This window comes from Vicugna pacos, chromosome 7, assembly GCF_048564905.1.
Source record: "Vicugna pacos chromosome 7, VicPac4, whole genome shotgun sequence".
In the NCBI taxonomy this organism is placed as follows: Eukaryota; Metazoa; Chordata; class Mammalia; order Artiodactyla; family Camelidae; genus Vicugna; species Vicugna pacos.
In genome coordinates, this window is record NC_132993.1 from 37129441 (window position 1) to 37157245 (window position 27805).

The following is a 27805-nucleotide window of genomic DNA, read 5'->3' on the forward strand; positions in this document are numbered from 1 at the left end:
AGAGAGAACATTAGGTCACTGGATTGTGGTGGTAGGCCTGGGGGAAAGGAGGAAAAGGATGTAGAAAAGGGGAGATAAGACAGCAAGAAAGTAAAACTTCTTACTTTACAATCTTAAATAGGGTCAAGTCTACATTTACATTTATAAATGTGAAGAAGTTTACAAACAATATAGGAAATGCATATAATGGATATGCTGTTTTTGTCTGCCAGCAGCCCCTCTAAGCCCCTCATCTCTTTCCAAGTCTGTGGTTTTAATAGGGTTGTCAATCATGGTGGCTTGCCCTCCAACCCCCTTACCCGTCAGGGTCAGCCAAGATGGGCAATCAGAGTACTGTGTCTTCATGGACAAAATGATTGATCCAGGGTAGGCATCAGAGCCAAGCGAAGGTAATCAGAATCCTTCACTGAGATCTGATGCATGGAAGCCATAAGTCTTAAAGATGAGGGTTTGAGCTCTCCAGTGGCCATTTTTCCTACTATGGAGAAAGTCCACCGAAGAATGATACCAATGGTATCAGTGGGAAATAAATGAAGAATGGGAAAGAGAACCTTGAACCCAGCCATATCTTTTTTTTGCGAGGGGGAGTAATTAGGTTTGTTATTTATTTTTTTGAGGTACTGGGGATTGAACCTGGGACCTCATGCATGCAAAGCATGCGTTCTACCACTTGAGCTATACCCTCCCCACCAGCCATGCCTTTTTGATAGCTTATTATCATTTTCAACAAAATGAACTAAAATATATTTTCAGCATATTTTAAAATGGATGACCACACCTATTACATTAACAGCTGGACTAAAAGCAAGTTAAAATAAATAATGCCAAATTCTTATATATATATTTACATTTATTTTCAATTGATTTAAAAATATAATGGCCAGTATATACCAAGAGTTCATTCACAGACATAGAAAAGAAACTTACGGTTACCAAAAGGGTAAGGTTGGGGGAAGGGTCAAATTAGGAATTTGGGATTAACATATATGAAATAGATAACCAACAAGGGTCAACTGTATAGCACAGGGAACTATATTCAATATCTTATAATAACCTATAATGGAAAAGAATCTGGAAAAGAATAGATTCATATACATATATGTATAACTGAATCATTTTGCTGTACATCTGAAACTAACACAACACTGTAAATCAACTACACTTAAATTAAAAAAAAACAGGTTCTATTAAAAAAAAAAGAGTTCATATCCTTTGACTTAGTAATCATTCTCCTGGGGATATATTTCAAGCATAAGGGCTAAGAATCCAAAGATATTTATAGAAGCATTACTTTTAAAAAGAAAAACTGTGAATTTGCTTATCTAACACCTGAGAAATGATTAAAGAAAAATTATGGCTTGTTGATATAGTATTTTATTTTGAAACTTCAGCACTGATAAATATGACTATGTAGAAATAAAAATAATCAAATAGAAATAAAAAGAATTTACAAAAACTTTTAAGTGAAAAAAGGAATTTCTAAAACTGCATGTGCATACTATCATTACAATTTTATAAACCTACACATATATGAATTTCATTATAAATGTGCATACATATATAATGAAAATCAGAAGACATTCTAAAAAATAATGACAGTTGCTAACTTAGGATGGTGAGGTTATACAAATTAGACTAGAATTTCTAATAAAGTTAAAAATAAGTATTAAATAATAGATCATAGCTGATAAAAAAATCCTGAGAAATAGCAATAAAAATTGTTGATAATTAAAATAAAAAAATTATTGATAATAAGTCAAAATAAGACCATACATCCAAAATGCAGGTTTCTAAAGGAATTTTGAAAAAAAAAAAACAAAAAACCTGGAGAATCAATACAATAATGATGGGGAGCAAAGAAGACCATCTATCATGTGAATCTGAGAAAAAGTACCAATTTAGGTCTAGCTTTCTTTTCCTTAAGATTATTTACTGTCAGAGGCACCTTGACATCCTCATAAATGCAGGTGGCTTACAGGAGAGTGCCTCAAATATTTCCTTTCCTCAAGTGTTACTAAGATGCAATTTGGGGTGAGAGTGAATAAAAATGGTTATGTTAACAAAGAATGACTTTCATAGACACAAAATAAAAAGCTACAAGTATATAATAATTACAGGAGATTCTAGTCATATGTGCAATTAAAAATTCTGAGTTTGGCATAGGAGTTAGCAGGGAAATGCCTATACTATGGCCAATCATTAAATGACAGAGGAAAGTATGTAAGAGATAAGAATCAGGTACAATGCTGAAATTCCTGTGGTTGTTTTTCTGGGTAGATAACAGGCAAGTTTAAAGTTAATCGGTGATGCTGCTTTTAGCTCCCTGAGATTCCTAGCAGATGTCTGAAGAGTGACCTGCCCCCATCACTTCTGAACTTTGTCCCTGTGATGATTCTGTGATCCTTTTGCTGACTTCATGGTATATCTCAACTTGGCCCAGATTCAATCCTGTAGTTCTCCCAGACACTCTACTGCCTACTACTGCAAACATGAAAGAAAGCATAGATGGTTACACAAAAATCTGACAGGTAAGAAACCTAGAAGTGATGTTAAATAGAAACAAATAGGAAATACCATAAAGTTTATGGGCTTTTTTTTTTAATCAACAGCTTTATCAATTATTAACTGAGTGATCTTGGACAAATTGTTTAACTTCTCTCATTTCCCTTCTCTGTAAAATGAGTATTATTGTTTAGTCAATAACATTCACTGTTGTCATGAAAAAGGGATTGTGTTGGGCAATAGTGATTAACAATTTTGTTTAAGGCACAATGTCTTAAACAAAAGGGAGCTCACAGACTCATCAAGAGGTTATTATCACATAGTAAATGCAATAGATTTCACATGGAAGCATAGAGAAAACATCTAGGGATGAGGAAGGGTAAGTCTGAAAGTCAGAGTTCAGGTTTATCTTGAAGGGATTCAAAGAGATCACAGTAGAAAAGCACATTAAAAAAAAAAAGCAAAAACAAAAAAAAAAAAAGGAAAGGAAAAGCACCTAGCACGCTCCACATTCATAACAGGCATGCTGCTAGTGTTAAATTGCTATGTCTTCATTCCAGACTGATCTTAGTTACAAATTCTCGCAACAGAACTAAGTATTTTGCACTGGGCAACATCAAAGTTGTGAGACATAAATTCCTTCAGGGAGATAAAACCCTGCATTCTTTAAGAGTAAGTGTCACAAAGACTATACTCAAGAATCTGTCCTGTTACTCTCTCAAGCCTGGAATTAAACTTTTTTTTTTTTAAATGGAGGTACAAGAGAATTGAACCTAGGACCCTGTGTACGCTAAGCATGCACTCTGCCACTAAGCTATACTACCCCCGAACAAATTTTCTTAGTCAAAGTTAGCTTGCCATTTCAAAGGCTCAACCTAGTTTACAAACCCTAGGGCAGCATGAGGAGTAATATACAAAGAAGAAACTAAGAAGGGAAAAATGTGAAGAGATTTTTCTCAAGAACTTTGGCCTTTTCTCTTGACCAGTTATGAAACTATTTAACCACTGTTACGCATGCTTTAGGAAATATTTTTCAAGATAAAAAGTACAAAATCTTTGGGGTGCAAAATGCTTAGAATGGATGAAATGAGTTTCTAGTGTACAGTATTTGAAATAATTGACTTAGCTATCATTCTCTTTCCTTACCCATGTCAGTTAAATCAATGATCCTGCTGATACCAGATCCGACCTCAGAATCTTAACACAATTAATTAAGAAGCCACTACCAACATAAAGAAATTGCTGTAATTACCAGAAGTGAAATGGGAGGGCTGGTGGAGAGTGTGATGAAAAAGAATGAGGTTGTCCTAAAGAATGGCACTGTGAAAAACAGGCCTTAATAGGGGGAGGTAGGCAAGCATGCCTGGTAGTGTGGGGCCCATCTTATCTCCGGTGGCCTAGCTGGGCCTCCCCCTAGTGGCTCAGTCTCAACTGGGTTTGAGGAAAGGTAGTGGATGGGGTTGTAATGAACATAATTCAGGGGAAACATGAGGAAAAGTTGGAAAAGGCTGAAGAAAGGAAGAATCAAATTACCATTTGCTTTTTGCATATTGTCCCTGGTCCACTTCGAAACAGCAGATCCCATACTTTTTTTTCACTTTTCTGCTTTTGGCTGAGACATAAACTGGCTGGGCGGGAGGGCGTGGGGCACTTCTCTTACTCTATTTTGTCTTTTTTTTTTTAATTGAGTATAGTCGATTTACAATGTTGTGTTAGTTTCTGGTGTACAGCATAGTGATTCAATTATACATGTATATATTCTTTTTCATTATAGGCTATTATAAGATATTGAATACAGTTCTTTGTGCTATACAGTAGGACCTTGTTGTTTATCTGTTTTATATATAGACCTACAAATTCTGAACTCTCAATTTATCCCTTTCCATCCTCTCTCCCCCTTGGTAACCATAAGTTTGTTTTCTATATCTGTGAGTCTGTTTCTGTTTTGTAGATAAGTTCATTTGTGTCATTTTTTTAAGATTCCACATATAAGTGATAGTATATGGTATTTTTCTTCCTCTTTCTTGCTTATTTAGTATAAGAATTTCCATGTTCATCCATGTTGCTGCAGATGGCATTATTTCATTCTTTTTTATGGCTGTGCAGTATTTTACACACACACACACACACACACACACAAATATACACATATACCACAACTTCTTTATCCAGTCATCTGTCAGTGGACATTTTTGTTGTTTCCACGTCTTAGCTATTTTATACAGTGCTACTGTGAACTCTGGGGTGCATGTATTTTTTTGAATTAAGTTTCCTCTGGATATATGCCCAGGAGTAGGATTGCTGGATCATATGTTAAGTCTATTGTTCGTTTTTTAGGGAATCTCCATACTGTTTTCCATAATATTGGCTGCACCAAACTACGTTCCCACCAACAGTGTACAAGGGTTCCCTTTTCTCCACACCCTCTCCAGCATTTATCGTTTGTGGACTTTTTAATGATGGCCATTCTGACTGGTGTGAGGTGATACCTCATTGTAGTTTTGATTTGCAATTCTCTGATAATTAGCAATATTGAGCATTTTTTCATGTGTCTCTTGGCCATTTGTATGTCTTCACTGGAGAAATGTTTGTTTAGATCCTTTGCCCATTTTTGGATTGGATTGTTTGTTTTTCTGTTGTTGAGTTATATGAGCTACTTGTATATTCTGGCTCTTGTCAGTCACATTGTTTGTAAATATTTTCTCCCATTCTGTAGGTTGTCCTTTTGTTTTGTTTATAGTTTCCTTTGCTGTGCAAAAGCTTGTAAGTTTATTTAGGTTCCATTTATTTATTTTTGTTTTTATTTCTATTGCCTTGGTAGACTGACCTAGAACATTGTTATGGTTTATATCAGAGAATGATCTTTCTATAGTATAGGAGGTTTATGGTGTCTTGCCTTATGTTTAAGTCTTTAAGCCACTTTGAGTTTATTTTTGTATATGGTGTGAGGGAGTATTCTAATTTCACTGATTTACATGCAACTGTCCAGCTTTCCCACCACCACTTGCCAAAGAGACTGTCTTCTCTCCTTTGTATAGTCTTGCCTCCTTTGTCAAAAATTAATTGACTATAGGTGTGTGGGTTTATTTTCTGGGCTCTCTAATCTGTTCCATTGATTCATATGGCTGCTATTGTGCCAATATGATGCTGTTTTGATTACTGTAGCTCTGTCGTATTGTCTGAAGTTGGAGAGGGCTATTTCTCCAGCTTCATTTTCTTCAGTATTGCTTTGGCAATTCTGGACCTTTTGTGATTTCATATATATTTTAGGATTATTTGTTCTAGTTCTGTGAAAAATGTCCTGTGTAATTTGATAGGGATTGCCTTAAATCTGTAGATTGCTTTGAGTAGTTCTTCCGATTCAAGAGCAGAGGATTTTTCCATTTCCTTAAATCACCTTTGATTTCCTTAATCAGTGTTTTATAGTTCTCTGTGTATAAGTCTTTCACCTCCTTGGTCAGATTTATTCCTAAGTATTTTATTTTAATCTGATGCAATTTTAAAAGGTTTTTTTTTTTGTAACTCTCCTGTTCTGATATTCCATTGTTAGTGTAAAGAAATGCCACAGATTTCTGTATGTTAATCTTGTATCCTGCTACCTTGCTGAATTCGTTTATCAGGTCTAGTAGTTTTTGTGTGGAGTCTTTTGTCTTCTAGTCACTTGTGGGCTTGTTTTATTTTTTTCCTACTAAGTTGTAAACTCCTTAAAGGCAAGTACATCTTACTATTCTTTGTATCCTCTACGATAGTGAGCAGCAGACATATTATTATTGTAAATTTTGAACAATAAATATTTTTGCAGTTGAGCTAGTAATTGACATGCCTCTTTGCATATAGTGATGTCTGATTCAAAGCATATACTGCATCCTTATAAAACAGATTCCCATCCATTCAAGGTGCTGTCTCTCAACTGGCACTATAATTAGGGAGTTCATCTCAGTGGCAGCGTCCCCTTGAACTATACCTGGTCCACAAATGAGAGCAACACTGAGGGGTGCTCCCCTCACTAACATATTTCTCAATGCCTTAGTGAAGTGAGTGTCTTCTGGGCCTTCTCATGGAATGTTGGAGGGGACGGGTGGGCATGAAGGTAACCTATGATACAGTTTAACATACCCACCTCCCTAGGCTCTTGAATTTCTTTATATACATGATGTAGAGAGCTCTGGTATCTCAGCTTTTATTAAATGCAGGCCATGGTTGAGTCCAGGTTTCAGTCAACCAATCAATAAATTTTGAGAGCCTCATGAACTAACATATTAACCTGGAATCTCTAGTAAGTGCACTTGTATCAATCGATTTGGTTCAATCTAGTGTTATATATTTCACTCTCTGCAGTCTAGCGCTCTTGGAATATACTCCCTATTTCTGCTGATATAGATTAGTAAAGTCTTGCAATTATTTTGGTGTGTAAACCGTTTCTTCCTGGGTCATTGTGTTTATCTGTCCCGTTGGAGCATGCTGAGATTTAACCCTAGTTAGAGGCCTAGGGACAATAGGTGTTGGCTATGGTGTGTCTTGAAGAGAATAAACATTTCTTTTTAAGGCATCTATCCCAGATGAGGTTAACAGTTTTTAAGCAAAGGAAGGGTAGTCTCCAGAGGGCAAACTATTTTCTTTAACAGAGGATGCTTAAGAGTGACTTGTAGTTTCAAGATGGTCAGCTCTGTCTGTGTTCAAGCAGATGGCCTCATTCCAATTTTCAGGATCCCATTCTTTCCCATTCAATGCCTTAACTGTCATGTGAAAATTTTAATGGGACTGTGTATACAACTATTGTTATAATTCAGCAATCCTTAAAATAAAATTTTGTGCATGATTTTCGACAATATTACCCTTGTGTCCTTAAGAACTAGAAGATTCTTTTATAGTTATTATGGAAGCTTTCTGGTCTTAGACTGTAACATGAGCTGAGAGTTGAAAGACACGAGCCTGTCATTTTCCTTCTGTAAGTATTAAAGTATACTCAGAAGACTCTGTCGCATTACCATTGTCCTTACAGACATTTTAACTGCCAGTATGGTCAAGTGCAGCAACCAGTTGGGTAATCCCTTGCTTCAGTTGACATGTCATCACAGTCAACCACAGTTTGATTACTTATAATGCCTTCATCTCATTTCTCAATGGGAAGGAGCTCAGCCAAAGGGAGTGACAAAGCAATTTTCAAATTCTTTGTGTGTTTATCTCCTGGAAGCCCTACTGATACCAATTCTGTATCAGTCAAGGTCCAGTGAAGAGATGGAAATCAAGCAATATCTTGAACATGCAAGGTTAAACATACAGAATTACTACTTAACAAGGAATAGGAATGATAAGGAGATAGCTAGTAGGGAAACTAAGAGAATTCTAAGAAATACAGGAAAATTATATACAGGGATCATCTATGCCCTTAGGGCTGAGACATACCCTCCTTGAAGGAAGTCTGGTCACTGTTGCTTATTTGATGTCAGAGAAGTTCCCTGAGGGTGCAAAGCGGCCTAAGGGGTGTGTAGGAAGCTGTTCATGAACAGTGTTGTACTGGTGGTACTCCACGTGAAGCCATATGAGGGGGTTCCAAGGAAAGGTGCTCGTAAGTGTTGCCTGCAAAGTTGCCTGAGAGGGTTCTTGGAGGAGTTTTCATGGGAATTGCTACACACTGCTGGCCACCCAGCACTGATGGAACTGGGAACTACAGAAGCCACATGAGCTGTAAGAGCCTGCCTAAAGAAGCACACTACACTACACAGGAGAGAAGTCTCTTCTTTCTTTGCCTTTTACTTTTACTTTTGTTTAATATCATGACAGCTGGAAAAGGAGAAATATTTACATGATTATTTTTTCTATCATCACAAAGCAGACAATGAACAGTGTTTTTGGACTCTTGAGGCAGTAACTTGATAATTGGTTCAATAACCCATTTCCTCCAACTGGAAAAACCTTATGATGAAGACTGGATTTTATCGAAAGGCATTACAAATGGCCCTTTCAGGAAGCTGATAAAAACCCTGGACTCTCCCTCTAGATAAATGCACATGTGTACGTATGTACACCGTCCTATAGATAATTCAGGGTATATCTGTGGACCCAGATTAAGAACCCCTGGGTTAAGCCAGTGACTAATCTCCATGTTCAATTTAGTGATCATTCTTAACTTTATTTGAATGGAGAGTTAACAAATTTAGTATTCCCAAACTCAGCTAAACTATATTTGCTTTTAGCAAAAAATAAATATTTATTAACATTTGAGAAACATAGCTAATAGAATTAGATAGTTCTAATTTTGGAGGGAGGAAACTGGTGAGAGATCTCAGGGAAGAGAGAGGCTAAATAACAGAGAAGACCAAGCAGCTGTGAAACAACTGTAAGATTATTCCTGGGATCTGGACTCGGAGAGTTGCATATAGAAGGAACGGGGTCTCTACTACGACCTGCTATGCTCTGATAAGGTACATCATCATAACTGGACTCCAATATGACAGGAGGCCCTTACCTCCAGGTATTCACACTTGTACACACTCTCCTCCCACAGTGATTCAGGGCTGGTCTTTGTGATCAGATAGAGCATCGGACATGACAGTGTATGATTTCAGAAACTAGCTCATGAAAGGCATTGCTGTTTCAGCCTTGGTCTCTTGGATCCCTCATTTTGGAGGAATCCAGCTGTCCAGCTTTGAGGACACTCAAAAGCAGTCCTGTGGAGAGACCCACATGAGGAGGAACTGAGACTTCACACCCACAACCAGTCCAAATTGCCAGCCTTATAAGTGAGCTACCCATGGAAACATTTCCTCCAGTCCCCATCAAGCCTTCAGATAACTGAATGTCAGCTGAAATCTTGACTGCAATTTCATGAGAGAACAAAATCAGAACCACCAATGAAGATGCTCCCAAAATTCTGATCCACAGTCTGGGGGGTAATTTGTTTTGCAGCACAAGATAACTTAATACATGCATTTAGGTCAAAATTCTCCAAAGGGTGAAAAATACAGGGGACGTGTCCCTTCCTCCATTCCTCTGATCACCTAAAGGAGGTCAGTGAGATGCTATTTGCTACAATTTTCTCCAAGCATTATCATAAATAAGTCAATGGATAGAATCATCAGAGAAATTACAGACTTCTGTCTTAGCCAAATGGTCACTCTAAGAACTGACTAGACATATAGTTTCTGAAAAGCAGGGAATCCAACTGCTAAACCAGCTTATGAAGCTTATGAAGATTTATATTAATACAGAAATTAACAGAAATACAGATGTGGCCTTAGGAAGACTATTCTAGGGAAATCACGTATCTAAATGCTCAGTATGGTTACCATAATTGATGAGGGATATGTAAACTAGTGTGTCCAAAGGTGAGTCTGTATTTTGAGTGATCTTGAAACTACTTTTAAGGATGGTTGAAGGATCTGGGGCTGTTTAGTCTAGAGAAGTAGAGAGGAATTAATGGTTAACTATTTGAAGGGCTGGCATGTGGAGTAAGAGTAAACATATTTTGGATTAATCAGGATAAAAGTGGCCTAAAGACAAATTATAGCAATGCAGATTTTAATTTACTTGTAATAATAATAGGTCATGCTGTAGTGAGAACTATGGTGCCTCCTCTCTCCCTAGAAGGGTTTAAGCCAAAGTTGGCTGACTGCCCTTCAGAGACAGAATGAATGATTCTGGAAATACTTGGAAAGCTGACCTAGACGACCTCTAAGATGTTCCTGAAAGCCTTTTCATCCTGAATGTGCCTTGTTATGAATGAATATCTTTAAATAAGAAAGTTCAGTGTAGTGGAAAGAATGTGCATTACAGAGAAATCAGAATTTGATTTGGAAGCCACTAGCGGTGTGACTTTGGGCAAGATACTTAGTCTTTCTGAGTTTCATTGTCCTTATTATCTCTCAGGGCTGTTCTAAGAATTCATTAGATGGTACATCACTTAAATCACCCATTTGGCATCTAATGCATGTGTGATTTTCTTCCTTCCATTTTCCACAAAATGGTTTATAATCAAACATCTGGGACCAATTAAGATTTTGAAAGTCCAGTGTTGAAATGAGCTAATTTTCCTAAGCTTCAAGTGCAGGATTTCACTTGTTCTTAAAAAATAATCTTGATTGAGATTTGATTAGATGCCTTGTGACGCAGCATCTTAAAAAAAAAGACAAGTTTAATGTAAGCAGAAATAGAAGGAATCAGAAGCCAGATGGCCAATATCATCTCTGAAATTTGCAACTGCAAGATCATCGCTTGACTAAAGTCTTTCCTCCCAAGAGAGTTATCACAAAACAAAAACAAAAAACCAAAACACTGAAAACTATATTATTCAAAACAATAAAGTGTTTTACATTCCTGGAAGGCATCTGAAATTTTAGTAAGGAAAGTTCAGTAATAAGCACTCAAGTATTTTCTTTAGAATTTTAGAAGAAACTGGAATCTTTCAGAATGAGTCAATATAAGCTTTTCTAGCTGTCCTCCTTCCCAAATGAAAGAACAGGAAATGAATAAACATCCCACAACTACTGGAAGTCAATTTTTATTATTTACAAATAATTTCCTCTAAATGTTTTACTTTGTTACCAAAGAAAACTACTCCATGGGCAGAAATCACACTGAATTACTGAACTAGCTACTAAGATTATGTGTACTGAATAGTCAATACTGTTACAGTAGATTTGGTCTTAAGAATCACAAATCCTTCATTATCCATCAGCATCCTACTCTTAAGCATTCTCATGAGGGCTGTCTTTAACTAGCAAATGGTAACAGATATGTAGTTGTTCTCTCAGTTTTCTTATCTGCAACATGTACAAGGATTTAAATAGGCAGCTCAATGCTCATAGCAGCTTCTAAGTAAGTGCTATCTTGCATTCCCTCCATGCTATTTTTCCTACCCCCAATTCCAAGTTAAGCACTACCAATATTTTGGGGAACCACCCTGCCACACATTGCTCTATACACACATACACATAATTTAACAAAAATAGGATCACATTTACATACTGTTTCTATTGTGGCCAAGTTCAACAGCATCAAAATCATTTCTAGGTACTTAATTCAGGTGGCTATAAAGCAAAAAAAAAAAAAAAAAGAAAAGAAAAGAAAAGAAAAATCATGTCAGATGCTATATCATCTTTATACTCATACATTTCAATCTCTTGAATATTTGTTACATTTTAAAATGTTTTTGGCCATGTTAGTGAACCTTTGATGAATTCTAAATAGTACCTATCACAGTGAAATGCATATGTTGTCTTAACAATTGTTAACGTATACCTCATTAATAATGTACATTTCAGAGTGCCAAGTAAGATGACCACATTTCGCTAAAGGATTCCTGGAAGTCTGAGTCACAAGCATAAGTGACAAAAGCTGCAGGGTTGGCTGGTGGTGGTTGCGGTGGCTGGGGAGACTTTCCTGCTTAAACAGGAAGTGGACATTAAAGAATTCTTAGAGCAGACAGCTTAGGTCTTATACGGTGGCATGATTATGCTATAAAGGATCCAGCCCCTTTCAACTGTTCTGCTCTGCCATCCCTGTAACATAGGCCTTTGTTCTCCTGTTTGTTGCTTCAGGACTGAGGTGTGGTTGCTGCACCTCTGGCATCACATTCCTTCAGGAAGAAAGACAGGTGGAGGACAAGGATGAGCTCTGATCTGCAGAGCATGTCCATCTGAAGCTTTCCTAGAAGCACCATAAAAACTTCAACTTTCGTCTTACAGGCTAGAACTGGGTCAAAAGGCTGCCGCTACATGTAAGGGAATCTGATAAAAGTATTTGCGGCTGGAATTACGGTTCCATTAGGATGACTAGACACTAGGTAGAAAATGACCAAGGTCTGCTACAGAAACCTAAGTCATAGCAAGCTGTACTTACTCCATGACAAGAAATAAAGGGACTTTACTCTTATTTCAGAAAAGCACTGAGATGGTATGGCTAAGATATGACAAGTGCCCTACCACAAAGAGATGGAGGAAGGGTGGAAGGGATCTGGCTGCATTAGGTGTTGAGAGGAAGACTTTCCCTTTTGTCACTAACCTTTACTAACCCTTCTGAAGCTGAAAAAGGAAGAGACCACTTGTCAAAAGCCCTCTACATTATCTGCTTCCATTCACCTATAAGTGGAAGCCTGGAACTGCGAAAATGCACATCTAACAGACTCTTCACTTACTGCACTGATTCTAAAACCCGTGCAGAAAATGGACAGTAAGTCAGCTTTGGGCGGTAGACAGAACCTTTGCGTTCCCATATCTAAGACATAAAACAGAAAAATAATACGGCCATCCCTCTTCATCTCCCACTGTACTGAACACTCAGTAGGTGCTTAATAAACACTCGTCAACTTTTGAGAATACGAAGAGGAAAGAGATGGAAATTAACACTTGAGAGACCGCCGTACACCAGAACTGGACCAGATGGCTTACCTACAGAGCTCATTTACTCATCAGCCCGCAGTTAGGTAGGCATTACCGCCCCCATTTAGAGAAGTACACTGAGGCTCAGGAAGGTTAGCCAGGGCCACACGGAAAGCAGAGGTAGACTTCAGGTTTAACCGAAAGCCTTCTCTTTAAGCAGTGTGCCCCACGGTCTTTCCTCCGCCAGAGCTCCTGATACCGTGCTTTGCAGTCGACACAAATTCTGAGCAGAAGTTTGATTCAGCATCAGGAAGAACACTAACTTCAGCAGGCACAACTCTTAGGATGGAGCAACACTTCGCGAGTCTTCAGGGTGTGGTCAAAGCAGGACACGCTAGCGCCAGCTGCGCTAGTGGTGAGGCCTGGGTGCCGCTGGGGAGGCGGGGCCGAGCGAACGGTCAGGCCTGGCGGGCTCGGACGCACCAGTGTGGCTTCGGGGCGACCCGGAACTCGGCCCGGGGTGTCTTACGCCAGGCTGGGCGCGGCGGGCGGCGGCCGCGGCGGGACCGGGCGGGCCGCACTCCGAGGCCGGCCGCGCGTGACGCACTTCCGCCCTGCGTTTTCCGGCTTAAAGGGGACTTGGACCATCTTCACAACAACAACAAAACCAGCGCGCTCGCGGCCGGCGCCTCGACTCTAGTCCCCGCCCTCCGCCACCTGCCGCCGCCTCTGCCGCGCCCGGCCGTGCGCCGCGCTGCCCTGCCCTGCCCCAGGGGTCAGGCGGAGAGCGGACCGCGCCCTTCGGCCAACTTCTCTCGCTGCCACCGCGGCGCCTCGCGAGACCCGGGGCCGGGTCGTGGCCGCCGCTGAGCAGCAGGAAGGGAGCGGCCGCCGCGGAGGACGCCTGGCCGGACTGTGTGATCGGCGGCCCTACCCGGGCGCGAAGGGCGGCGGTGGCGGGCCTCGCGGCCATCTCTCAGGTAGCCCTACCTGTCGCGGCTGGCCTCCCTGATCGGTCCGTCCCTTTCTCCAGCCCGCGTGGCGGAGCCGTCGCGTAGGGCCCTTGTTGCGTTTCAGCTTGGGGGTCGCGACGGGAGAGGGGGCAGTGACTCGGACTGTCGCACCCTCACCCCTCCCTCCCTTTTCACCGCTTTCTCTCTCTCCTCTCGCCTCCCTCTGCAGTCCGGAGCCCGGCGGAGCCCGGACCTGGCGGGGAAAACTGCATCCACGGCCGTGCCCCCAGACCCCGGCGCCGCGTCCGCCACTGTCCATCATCCTTGGTACCGGCAATGGCCTTTGTATCGCCCGATGCGCTTGTGACTGACTTGAACACGGAATATTAAGAACCCAGTCGCTTCCGTCCCCATCTCAGCCGCGCCGCCAATAACCACCTCGGCTCATTTGGGCTTAACTGCTGGTCCTCTTGACTCTGTTCGACTTTGGGGGCACCATGGACCAAAGTGGGATGGAGATTCCTGTGACCCTCATCATTAAAGCACCGAATCAGAAATACAGTGACCAGACTATTAGCTGCTTCTTGAACTGGACCGTGGGGAAACTAAAAACGCATCTGTCTAACGTGTACCCTAGCAAACCAGTAAGTGTCTGAAAGCTGGGCGCAGCTGCTCTGGCCAGCAGCTTTTCGTGCCATGTACTCCCTTACTTTCTGCTCACCCCCTCCCCTCTTCAATCAAATAGGTCTCTTTTTGACTGCGAAGTATTTTGATTGCAAAGTATTTTTCCTTCCGAGGTTATGTGTCTCTTGAGTGTCTGAACCATCATTAATATCTTCCTGATGAGCTTCAGTTAATTAGTGAAAGTATGTACAGAAGTATCAGGGGACATAGGAATTGGCAGGCGTACAATAGGACCATTTTCCTTGGACTCAAAGTCATCAACCGAAAATGAGAATGACAGATGCATCTTAAAAAAAAAAAAAGTCTTTAGAGAAGCACTGCAACCCATATTAAGGCTTTCATTGCTTGTTAGTCTAAAATTCTTTTTTACTTTCAACACCCGGCCCAGAAATTTGCTCACTATTAAAGAGCTAGTTTTTTCTTGGAAATAAATGTGACCCCTATAAAAGTTGTACTTTCCACACTAATAAGTATTTTAAGAAGCAAAACTTCACGTTTCAAATTCACTTTCTTCTGCTCCTCCCTCTTTTCATTTTTCTCCTGTAGAGGACACAGAAATTTTCTAAACTTAGAAGAGAACAGTCCTTTGATACCCACTCCCCCCGCCCCCCATTTGGTGCATCTTTTATTCCTTTCATATAGCCATTTGTAAATCAGTGTGGCAGTGTTTTCCATTCTGAATCATATCTGGAGATTGCGAAGATAATAAATAAAATACAGACAGACAGTAGCTCCATTTGTCCCCAAAGTTAGATTTGAAAGTTATCAACATAGTTGATAATTAAGAAGTCTTGGAGTAATTTAGAAAAGTATATTGCAATGTAGAGTGTATGAAAGTGAGGCTTTCACATTCTTGTGTAAAAATTTCATTCCTGAATAAGTAGTTTCAGTGATTACTAAGCTTTTTTTTTTTTTAAATTAATGAAGAGGCTCAGATTTTTAGGGTGGGAAACATTTTTGGCATCAGGCAAATTTAAGCCAGCAGCAAGGATGTGTTGGAAAGCAACTATGCTTTATAGGTTTTAGTTAATACTTGTTTTACGCACATAAGTGAGGAAGGCACTTGATCTATATTAAGATATTAATAAGTTAGAAGTGTTTCAATGTTACAATATTAAGTTTAGTTAGGTGTTTAGGCTTCTAGAATAACTATAGAAATAGGGTGGTTATTGCAAAAACAGGAGGTTTAGAAAAACAATTGTTTGTGGGCATTAGCTGTGTTTGTCAGTACTTATTATACAAATATTTTTAGTAGGAGAAATAAAAACCCTGAAGTTTTTAAGTACTTGGAACAAAACAGTTGGAACTCTCATTTATTCAAATCTTTTCTTGAAGTTAATATTTACACAGCGGTAGTAACTTGTTTTTAAAAATTTCTGCTTTACAAAAGGTTTCCTATTGCATGTGATTTGTTGTATGTTTTTGAAGTGGAAAATAGCTTTTCAGGATAGTCAGCATTGAAACTCATAGATTTCCATAATACTGTTTGTAACAGAGCCATAACTAAGTACATTATTCCTAAGTATACCACTCTTAAATACATTTATTATTGAGTATATATCTAAATATATATGCTTAAGTATATACTTATGTGAGGATCTTTATATTATACAATTAAACCAAAAGGAATTTGGTTTACACTATGATAGAACAAGAGTTACCATTTTTATGAAACTTTCTTTTTAAAAAAAATACCTAAGAGAGGAGTGTGAAATTCATTTGTTTTACCTGCACCTGGGAGAAACCTGTTTTTGACAGGAGTTCTGCCCTCCTAGCACTAATCTCCAGTGGAGGGCTGGCTATCAGTGCGGACCACTGGAGATTAGTTAGCTGCTGGAGGACAGATCAGTTGCAAACTTCTCCATACCCCGCCCTCCTAACCCATCTGCTTCTAGTACACCCGAGGCACTTTTGGAAGCTATAACCAAATAATAAGCAGCCTGTTAATTACATAACCTTGTGGCAAACCTGACTTTTTTTCTCCTGAGCAAATTTACTCCCAAGTGAATTGTAATAGTTGAGATTTATTTCTGTTAATGAGACTGTGGGTAATGTATTCATTTTCACAGAACTTTGCTGAAAACTTTGTAAGGTTATTAGATTCAACAGACTTACATTCTAACTTATTTATCACATAGAATTAATTTGAAGTATTCCAGTTGCTGAACAGACCAGTTGTTTAATGATATTCTGAAGCCATAGGTAGTTCTCAGCATAGGAATTGGTGTCCTTAAAGTTTACTTTGTAAGGGTGTTATTTGGAATAGAGAAGTTTTACATTATAAGCAATATTATAGTATTGGTTTAATATAAACAAAGTTTAGATTCTTATGACCACCTACAATGACTACTTAACATTGATTCAGTTTTTAAGTGTTTCAAGTGCTGTTTGGTGTTTAACAGAGATAATTTCTTATGCCTGATTCCTTATGCATCTGCCTGGTGAAGGTGGGTGGACATGGAAGCAGAGAAGGGTTAGTGCCTTGTAGAAGCAGGTGACCCCCAATAGGAAGCAGAAAAGTTGGTAGCTCTGGTCATCACTGCTCTAATTGGGTCTGTTGGGCCAGGGGAGGTAGAGGGCCTTCATCCCCGTGGGCACTGGCTTCTAGGAAGATAAATGAGAGCTGCTAGAGGGAGAAGAATGGAGATTTGAAGTTGTACTTTTAGGATCTCTACAAGGATAGGTCCCTACATGCTTTAACAAAATTCTGGTTAAACTCTGCAATAGTGTGTAAAATCTTAAGATTTTTCGTTTTATGGTCGGATATTGACTTTATTTAATCACAGGTAATCTCCATCCACATGGATATTTTCAATTCAACTTCCCCTCCCTCAGTTACCCCACAACAAACATATCCATCTTTCCAAAACACATTTTCTTGGGCTTCATTTATATGTTTAATTAGGATTTTATTGACCTGACATTTTTGAAGGTCTATGTGTATACTAAGCAAAAAGGTGATGATAAGAGTCCTTTGCTCTTATGAAGCTCAAGTCTAGTGGGGCATACAGACATGTAAGTAAATAACTACAATATTATGTGGCTAATGTTATACAAGAGGGATGTACTGAGTGCTGCAGGAGCACAAGAAGGGAGCTGTCCTTTGGAGTTGGGGGTAAGGGAATGTGTACCTGTTTTAAGAAAAGATTCACAGGGGCTTTTTTTTTTTTAAATACAGTTTCAAGTAGATGGTAGTTTCTTTTCTTCTTTTTAACTGTTCTTTCAGAGCTAATGTTGCACTGATGATTCTAAATGCTTTATATTGTTACAATGCTTAGTACTTTACATATAGTACTATGTAAAAAAGAGTACAGATCTATAATGGGCCACAGAGGGGAAGGTGTTTTCCAGTTAGGAAACAAGGCAGTTGCCGTATTTATGCAGAAGTTTACAAAGTCATTATTAAAAACCTCAGATGTGAAATTGAGCTCTGGTGGACTTCTGTTTAACTTTGAATGGTATTGATAATTGGCTTAGTACTTGGTTTAAGAACTGGGAAGTGCACCAGTTCATGTTGATAGTGTATACAGGTAACTGAATCATATTCTAATATGACATTTGTCATCACTTCATGACTTTAGGATTTCAGTTCCTAAAATTGGCCTGTAGTGTGAAATAATCATTCTCAAATTTAGATAATTGTTACTACTGGGTGAAGATACCTGTCAAGAAGGCCATTTGAGTAGTTTCAGACTTTGAGATAGTTTAACTTATTTACTAGATGTGTAAATATTCAAAATGGTGAACTTAAAATGTTATCCAGTAGAATGGACTATCCTACAGAAAACTTAAAAATAAAAAATAAAATAAAAAATAAGAATGTCTAAATCCAGATAGGCACCTTTTTCGTTATCTTATTTCTTACTATTTGTTCTCATAAACAGTAACTAACATGGACCTGACTCACCTTGAATTCAGTTTTGAAGGCAAACCTTTCTGGGACTTAGATGCCTTTGCTCCCCTTTTTCCAGTCTTGAGGTCAAAATGCCTGTCGAACATGTCCCTCATTTCTGGGTAGATTTCCTCTGTCTTGGCGCGTTTTCAAATTGTGCCTTTGCTCTGAGGTTCTGTTAAAATTAAAGAAACAAGAATAGAATCAGTTGTATAGATTCTATACTGAGAATATAACATTCCATAGTCAAATTGCCTGCAGTTCAGTTGGAAGTCTTACCTTCATTGTCAGTGGAAGTAGCTTGTATAAAAATAATTTGAGGTTTATGTCTGTCTCATTTTTGTAATTACCTATTACCTTATATAGGCAAGTCATTTAAAAAAATAATAAAATATTGGCGATATTCCCCAGGTTGTACAATATATTCTTGTAGCTTATTTTATACCTAATAGTTTGTACCTCTTAATCTCCTACCTCTATATTGCCCCTCCCCTTCTTCCCTCTCCCCACTGGTTACCACTAGGTTGTTCTCTGTATCTGTGAGTCTACTTCTTTTTTGTTACATTCACTAGTTTGTTGTATTTTTTAGATTACACATATAAGTGATATCGCACAGTATTTGTCTTTCTCTGCCTTACTTATTTTACTTAGTATAATTAGGCAGGTCATTTTAAAAACTTGCTTTCTTAACCACCTCATAATGTTGATTTAAAGGGGCTATAATACACACACATAAATAATTTTTGTTTTATAAGACTTTTGTCTTACAAAATTTTAGTACATACGTTTAAGAAGGTTTCATGTCACCTAGCAAAATATTCAGATTTTTAAAATTTTAGAGCTCCTTTTAAAACATTAAATTGAGTTCAAAGGTTGATAGAAAGTTGAAAGTCTTGAATAAGTGCTGACTAAAATTTGTTTTATTTAACTCCTTTGTGGCCTGTTTATAGTGTCTTTTTTCGGAAAATAACAGTACTATGAAGGTAATGTTTTGTTTAATCACGCATCATGCTTTTTAAAAAATTTTTTTAAATGTTTAGTTTTTTTTTCAATAGTAGGCTTTATTTTTCAGAGCAGTTTCAGGTTCACAGCAGAATTGAGCAGAAAATTCAGAGAGTTTGCACATAGCCCTCCCCACCCACACATATAGTCTCCTACCCTCAACATCCATCATGCTTTTTAAAATAGGGTTTTTCTAGAACTTTTAAGTTTAAGTTTCTGTCCTTTATGTAATAAATATTGATTTGATGGTCTCACATGCTTTTATTTAACTATCGTATTTGGTGCTCTGATTTTAAATTGCCATTTACTAAGTGGTTGCTGTATATACTAGGCATTTTACTAAGCACTTTATATATTTATCACATTTGTTCCTCATAGACAGCTTATGCTGCAGGTTTTATTATTAACTCTATTTTCTAGATGAGGAGTCTGAGGATTGGTGATTTTTTTGCCCAAGATCAAAGAACTCTTAATAGAATTGGAATTTGAACCCAGGTTGGTCTTAACCATGTGATGGTTATATATAAGATGAAGAAAGGCATTTAGGGACTTGGCCGTCTCAGTTATATACTTGCAAATTGAAAAGAAGTAAGTGAACTGTAAAAAGAAGATGTTTATGTTAGATGGTCATCTAAAGGCTACAGATGAATGAGTAGCATAGTCTTACTACTGTTCTAATGCATATCAGCTTAGCATGTGGTTATTTTTGTTTTGATAAATTATAGGGAAGGCATAGGAACATTTAAGACTTTAAATACATTGCATTCCCCTTTCTTTTCACAAGCCTGCTTATTTGCATGAACCATAGCAGTTATGTATTTTGGCATCTCTGTTGTGTGTATACCTGATTTGTGAATGGCTATGAGTAGAAATCTAAGTAGGGAATGTCCCTTTGCAGTTCTAGAGAAAATTATTCTTCAAGCTCTGTAAGCTGATTTTGTTTACTGTTGTTGCAAGACGGTAAGAGGTAGAGGTAGTTTGGGTAAGCTATGCTTCCATTTACAGTGTTTCTGAATTTCCTGGGGCTTTAGATTGGGTGAGTTTAGTGGGAGTGGGAGGGAAATTTGTTCCAGTACAAATTCACAGAATTCATTTCCCACAGAAACGATATTTTGTGCACCTTCTGGGAGCCAGCTCTTTAAAGCTGTTTGACACTTGTGACTGAACTATATGTAAGTATTGAAATATTAATAGTTACTACTTTCAAAGAAATTGGGCTGTAGTTCTTTGAACTAACATGTAAGTTTGATGATTGCTTTTACTGAGCTATTTGATTATGTTGCAGTTGGATATACTAAGGACATGATTTTTTAAGCCATATGTAATTATGAGACCCATTTAGTCTTTTTACATACAAAATTTAATCTTTTGATTTTCTAGAAATATAAAAGTGTTGGCTTTTTAAACTCATCTGTTCGACTCTTGTGAATATTTTAAGTGCATTAGGGATCCATAGTATTTTATCAGTTTTTGATATCTAGTTAAACATTAAAAAATCAGACATTTTAGGTAATAATATATGTAAACTTTTTAGAAAAAAAATATCGTTCCCCAGTTTAGGATTTGTTTTTCATATTATACTAGCAGGGGAGCTTTCTGCATCTTGGTTTTTAGCAATCTCTGCTAAGTGGGTAGCAGAGTTTTGGGGCCAGCTGGTTAAGCAGCTGTTTACTGGGAGTGGTATAGCTCTGTCTCTGGAATACTGAGAGTGCCAACAGGATGTTTCTTATTTGGTAATTTAGCTGCCTCTGCTCTGCCATGTGTCACCAGGCTTCCTCTAGGGTGGATCAGTGGATGCAGTGCAAGTAGTATACCTAATAGGATTTGCTGACTATTGGATGTAGGGTGTGAGCAACAGGAAGAATGGTGGTAGTGTCAACAGAGATGGTCAAGTATATTTATGTATTAATCTGTGTAGCCAATATCTTAACAGAAATTTTTAACTGACAATTTAATTAGTACTTTATTTTAGATATACAATCCTGAGTCTTCTGAATTCTTATATTTAAAGGGTGCCACATAATTTTTTTTTTGAGAGAAAAATGAACTTTTATTGTGTCAAGCCACTGAGATCTTGGGGTTTGTTATAGCTGCTAGCAATACTTACTCTAACTAATACAGAAATGGATTTTTAATCAAATTAATAGATACTGTAATTAGAAGGTCTCAATAAGTAAAATTGCATTACTTTTACAAGTTTAACTGAATTTGAATTGAAATTTCAAAATCTGTTCTTTTCCTAATACTGTAGCTTATAATCCAAACTAATTGAAAATTAAGTCAGTTGGTTATTGTGTTGTTTGTTATCATGTCTAACTACTGGTTTCCCAGATATTTAAATTAAATTTATTGATATATAAATTGAAGAGGCAATTTTTTTAGTGGCATAGAAAAATTTTCAAATCTTCTTGCTTAACATATGTACATGAGAACTTCTTTTTCTCTGTTTTCAACCACAGTAAAATTAAAGAATTCTTTTTTCTTTTACTTCTGATTATCTGAAGGCATTTGAATATTCAATTTAAAGCAGCAATTTTTTTTATTGAGACATTCACATACTACAGAATTATTCAAACACTAATAAAATTTGCCATTTAATGTGTGTAACTCAGTAGTTTTTAATAGTTCACAGAGTTGTGCAATCATCAGCACTGTAATTCCAGAACATTTTCATGACCCCAAAAAGAAACCCCATACTCACTAGCAGTCACTCCATTTTCTGTTCCCCCAATCCTTGGTAACTACCAGTCTACTTTCTGTCTCTATGGATTTGCCTATTCTAGAAATTCCACGTAAATGGAACTGTAGTATATATGGCCTTTTGTGCCTGGCTCCTTTCACTTAGCATGTTTATAAGGTTCATTCATGTTATAACATATATCAGTTCTCCACTACTTTTTATGGCTAAGTAATATTCCATTGTATGTATATATCATATTTTGCTTATCTATTCATTAATTGATAGGCATTTGAGTTGTTTCAGCTTTTTGGCTATTATGAATAATGCTGCTATGAACAGTCCCTTACAGGTTTTTGTGTGGACATGTCAGGTCTCTTTGGTACATACTTAGGAATGGAATTGGGTATACACTGAGTCATAGGGTAACTTTCTGAGGGACTGGCAAACTTTTCCAGAGGCTGTTCCATTTTACACTCCCACCAGCAATGTCTGAAGGTTCTACTTTCTTCACATCTCTATCCACACTTGTTTTTGCTTCATGTATTTTCATGGGGTACCATGTAATTTTGTTATATTCTGGTTTTTGGAAATTAATGTTCCCTTGCTGTAGAAAGATAAAAGTTTATTTTAAATTGATTATTAATTTTGAGAAAAGTTAATACTAATTCTAATACATGATTCCTCCTTCATAGTAGTCTGCTAATATCAGTACCATTTGCAGAGATGAACCAGATGAATTTAGTACTAGCAAGTGCTTTAAATTAGTATTTTGATTCATAGACTAAATATTTCATTTCCATTCTTAATGATTACATGTAAAAACTGATATAACAAACTCCACATAAGTTCTGTCTTCCAAATCTGTGTAAACCCTTTTGGACTCATAGCACTTCATTTAACAAACTGGCATTTAGCATGTGCTCTGCAGGACACAGTGCTAGGCTCTGGGAATAAAGGGATGAGCTAAACGGACATGGACCCTCCTTTGTTTTTGGCACTCATATTCCACTTAGGGAAATAAACATGTGCACATAATTACAGATTGTGATTTGTGTTATGAAAGAAACAGGTTATGTGAAACGGAATACTCTACTAAATTTGTGAATCAGGTAAGACCTCTTTGAGGGGGTCATTTTAAAGCTAAGACCTAAAAGATGATTAAGAGCCAGCCCTGCAAGAGCTGGGAGAGAATGTTGCAGGTAGGGTGTCTGAATTGGGGAAGAGTTTGGCATATTCGGGGATCTAAGTGGATGCCAGTTTGGCTAGTGAATGAGAAAGAAATATGATCAGAGGAGGTTGGAAAGAGAGACAGAAACCAGATCCGCTGGGACCATCTGGTTATGGTAAAGAATTAGAATTAAATACAGAGTCGTAGGAATCCATTAGAGAGTGACAGAATTGATTCACATTTTTAAAAGATCACTCTATTTTCTGACTGTAGAACAGAGTGTAAAGACCAGTTAAGAAGCTGTTGCAGAAGTTCAGGCAAGACATGATGGTTTAGGTTAAGGTAATGGCAATGGAAATGGAAAGAAATGGACTGATCTAAGAGAGACTTTTGGAGATAGGGTCCAGAGGATTTGCTGATGGTTAGAAATGTTAGACAAGGTGAGAGGAAGGAAAACTGATGATAATGTCCAGATTTTTGACTTAAACAACTGGTGCCAAGTTGTTATGGATTAGGGAACAAGTAAAAGGAAAGATTTGGGGAATTGGGAATTGAGAACCATTGTAGATGTTCTGACTTTGAGTTGCCTATTGAGATACCTGAAGATAATCAAATGTCTAAATGTTGGGTATATGGGTCTGGGCCTGAAAAGGAGAGAGAGGCCTTGGATAGAGAAGCAAATTTGCAACTCACCTGAAGAACTTTAATTTTTAGAATTGGATGGAAAATTTAGCAAAGGACCCTGGAGGGACAATGACCAGTGATATGAAAGAAATGTATACATGCCTCTTAATGGGTTTTCTAAACCTTGATTGCTCTTTTACAGGTACAAATAGTGAAAGCTGTGGTCTTGTCTTCTTGCAAATGTCAGACTTTTAGCTGAGTGCTGTTGGTCATGCTGTTTCCTCATCCTGCTGAGGGACTTGCTTAGCTTTCGCCCAGCCTTTCTGTTCAGTGGGTATAGGCTTTAAAAAAGTAGGACGTGGGGATAAGGGGTTACCAGTCTCTGGGCTTCAACTAATGCTAGTTTAGTCAGCTGTATTTTGGGTTAAATAGATTATGTGCCATTAGGTTTAAAAGTTTAATGATTATTTATGTTTCTCAAACTGGGTCTCATAGTTTAGGACTAGGAATTCTCAAAATCTTTAATTTTGGTTTGTATTTTGATATACAAATTATCATTATAGACAATCTGGATGATTACTTTATAGCTGACTCTCATGAGATTTCAGTACCTGTGTTTTTAACTAAGTGATCATCTTAAGTGTGTTTAATTTGTGTGGCGAAGTTTTTCAAGCATGGGTTTCCAGAGTTTGTGAAGTTTCTGACAGTGATCCATATTATTTCTGTGAAAAAATTGCTTTAAACCTATCTAGTAAATAATTATGACAGTAAACTATCTAAATTGGATTGCCATTGTACTTATTTTATATATACAGATATAAAATATATATACAGATATATATATATCTGTATATATATGTTGATAGTCCAGAATACTGAGTATTCTAGCATATTTTTGTCTTATCTTGTTTAGAAGTGATACTTGTGATAAAGTACATGATTAATTCCATTACTGTTACAGTTTAATACTATGATGGAGATTACCCATGCAGAAAGAAGATCATTATAGATTTCTTACATTTTGAAGCAGAGGTTGGTAAATACCTCTTTCACCCTGCCACTCAATACATCCTTTCATTAAAAATCTGAAGGAAAGTAACTTATGTTTTGGACATAGGCTCCTTTTTACCAATATCAAAATATTTTTTTCTCTGTGTAGAGAAGTAAAATTAATTAAAAGCTTCCCTTTTGTTATTTATAAATGTCATTTTAAACTCATTCTTGAAGGTGGTTCAAATATGGATTAGGGCTTGCTTTTTTAGTCATTAAAAGTGATAGTTATTGCAGGTTTAACCAACCCAGGGTCCTAATCACATTCTTATGCATAATGAACATACACAGCCTGCTCTTAGTCATACAAATTTTCAGTACTTTCATGTAATTTCTCATTAGATCCTCATGAAACTGCGTGATGTCAGAGGAGTAGGTATAGAAATTAATATCAGATGCTCATTGAATGTTTACTATACGTTCTGCTCTGTTCTTAGAGGTTAGTTAGTGGGCTCGTGTACAAGTTTCTTTCTTTCTTTCTTTCTTTCTTTCTTTCTTTCTTTCTTTCTTTCTTTCTTTCTTTCTTTCTTTTTAACATTTTTTATTGATTTATAATCATTTTACAATGTTGTGTCAAATTTCAGTGTAGAGCACAATTTTTCAGTTATACATGAACATATATATAATTCATTGTCACATCTTTTTCTCTGTGAGCTACCATAAGATCTTGTATATATTTCCCTGTGCTATACAGTATATTGTGTACAAGTTTCTTAACATTTCTTCACCTACCTCTGTCATATTCTTCTGTAAGTCCAACTTCTCCACACAAGATTCTACCATTAGCTAATCAAGGACATTGTTCTTGAAATTCTCTGCTTTTCTCTCCTGCATTCTCAGTTTTTTCCTTTCTACTAGATTATTCCTGTTGGCACACAAACATGTTATTTCTCTCTTCTTAAAAAAACAAAAACAAAAAACAGTAAAACAAGCAAGACCTTCTTTTGAGTCTACTCTTCTAGCTATTGCTGTATTTCTTTCCTTGTCTTTATAAATTGTGGATATTCACTATCTCAAGCTGTACTCCTCTCCTTTTCTCTTGAATCCGTTCCAGTTAAGTTTCTGCCCTACTGCTTCACCAAGATTGCTTTTATCAAGATCACCAGGGATTTCCATATTACAGGATATGGTAGGAAAATGCAGAAATAAATAGTATGAATGAAGGACACTACGAGTAATAACAAAAGCCTGGAAACATTCAAATATCCATGTTATAAATTTTAATATTTCTGTGTTAATAATTGTTGGAGCCAGCTTTTTGGGGATCCTTAAAAGATGGTACCTGAGAGTTCATTTTATTCTCTTCACTTTGTGTATGTTTGAAAAGTAAAAAAAAAAAAAAAAAGAGAGAAAAGACTGATGTTTTCATACAGAATGATATGACATAGAAGAATATGTTACAATTTTGGACTGGTGAAAAAATGATAGTTTATGATGGCTGTAGTATTTACCAAGGAAACTTCTTTGGGTTCCAGCTGAAGTAGTAAATGCATTATGGAAACTTATAAAGCAATACATAATTCATTTTGTCCAGGGGTTAAAGTAATCATCATCTACTTAGCATTTAACTTATGTTATATAATTTACTATTTGTGCCCCACTCAGTACTTATCTGTATTGATAGACGTTTCAAAACTTGTGATATGTATCTTTTTAAAAAACTCCTGTGTTGTATTTGGTTGTTTATATATAGGAATTTGTATATGCACATTTTGGGACTGGTACACTCAAAAATTCTTCCAGGAGAAGCTAGATTATGCCTAAAAGCTAAGTATCTTGGAAGGACAATTATTCCTTTCCCTTGATCTTTGATATCTAAGGATCCCTGAACCACAGATCTTACTCAGTATGACAGTTTCTATCATGATTATTTTTAATCTAAGACACTTTTTTAGTAGTGATGTTGCATATATAGCCTGTTTGAAAATTGTTAAAGTTATTACTTGGATTTTACAACTTAATAATTGTTGCTATAATTAATATTTAATTGTTCTAATAGAATTCAAGGAACATTTGCCTGTTTCTCAGTTAAATGAAATAGGAGGTCTTATGGGGACTTGACATAAATGCTTTAATTTTAAATACTTTAATGCTAGTAGTGTGAGTACTTAGCAGGTTTGTTAAAGGAACAAAATATGGAGATGGCAACTGAATCTCCATGCACTTCAGTTGATTCTTAGTCTTGTGTTCTTAAAAAGTGTATGAATGTGAGAATGGCAAGAATAATAAAAACTAGAATAGTTACCTAAAGCTGTAACTAAATCCAAATGGCTCTTGGATTACAATCAATACATTGTCTTGCATGATGTTAATAAAGAAGAAAATAAATATTATATATACTTTTAGATTAAAAATACTGACAAAACAATGCAAAAAAAAAAACCTCCACCAGTAACCTTGAAATTTTATCCCACTGTTGACTGTTAATAGAAAGCCAGCCACCTTCTCATTTATAATCTTGAAAGTTTTTAATGGCAGTTACACATACATTGCATTAAGGCTGAAAAGACAAACTTCCAATTCACCTTTTCTTCCCTGTTTTAAAAATAATTTGATAATTATCTGTATTTTATTGTATCTACAATATATATGCTACCATTTGCTGAACTCTTAGTGTCTTAAGTGGAATTTGGAAAAACAGAATTCTTAAATTGTCAATTTTCTGCTTATCTCTGACTAAAGGGAGTTTTGCTTTATCCATATTTAGGCATCTTATTCCCAATCTTCAATTTGTATAATTAGAAAAAGTTGAATTCTTTTCTTTGTCCCATTTCTTAGTTGACGAAGGATCAGAGATTGGTGTATTCGGGCAGACTGCTTCCCGATCATCTGCAGCTGAAAGACATTCTCAGAAAAGTAAGCTTTTCTACCACTATTTGATACCAAATACTTGGAATACGAGAGGAGCTATGGTCTGAAGTTTTACCGATA

General features: G+C 37.1%; 1 protein-coding gene across 1 annotated transcript in view; it reads left to right on the forward strand.

Annotated features, from left to right (window-relative positions):
- Window positions 1-14145: 14145 nt before the first annotated feature.
- The window catches only part of HERPUD2 (HERPUD family member 2), a 35810-nt gene continuing 22150 nt past the window's right edge, over window positions 14146-27805 (forward strand). Inside the window, exons 1-2 of the mRNA XM_006201888.3 lie at window positions 14146-14418; window positions 27653-27730. Coding sequence (XP_006201950.1) covers window positions 14272-14418; window positions 27653-27730 — 225 coding nt within the window. The 5' untranslated portion in view covers window positions 14146-14271. The remainder of the gene's footprint in view (window positions 14419-27652; window positions 27731-27805) is intronic.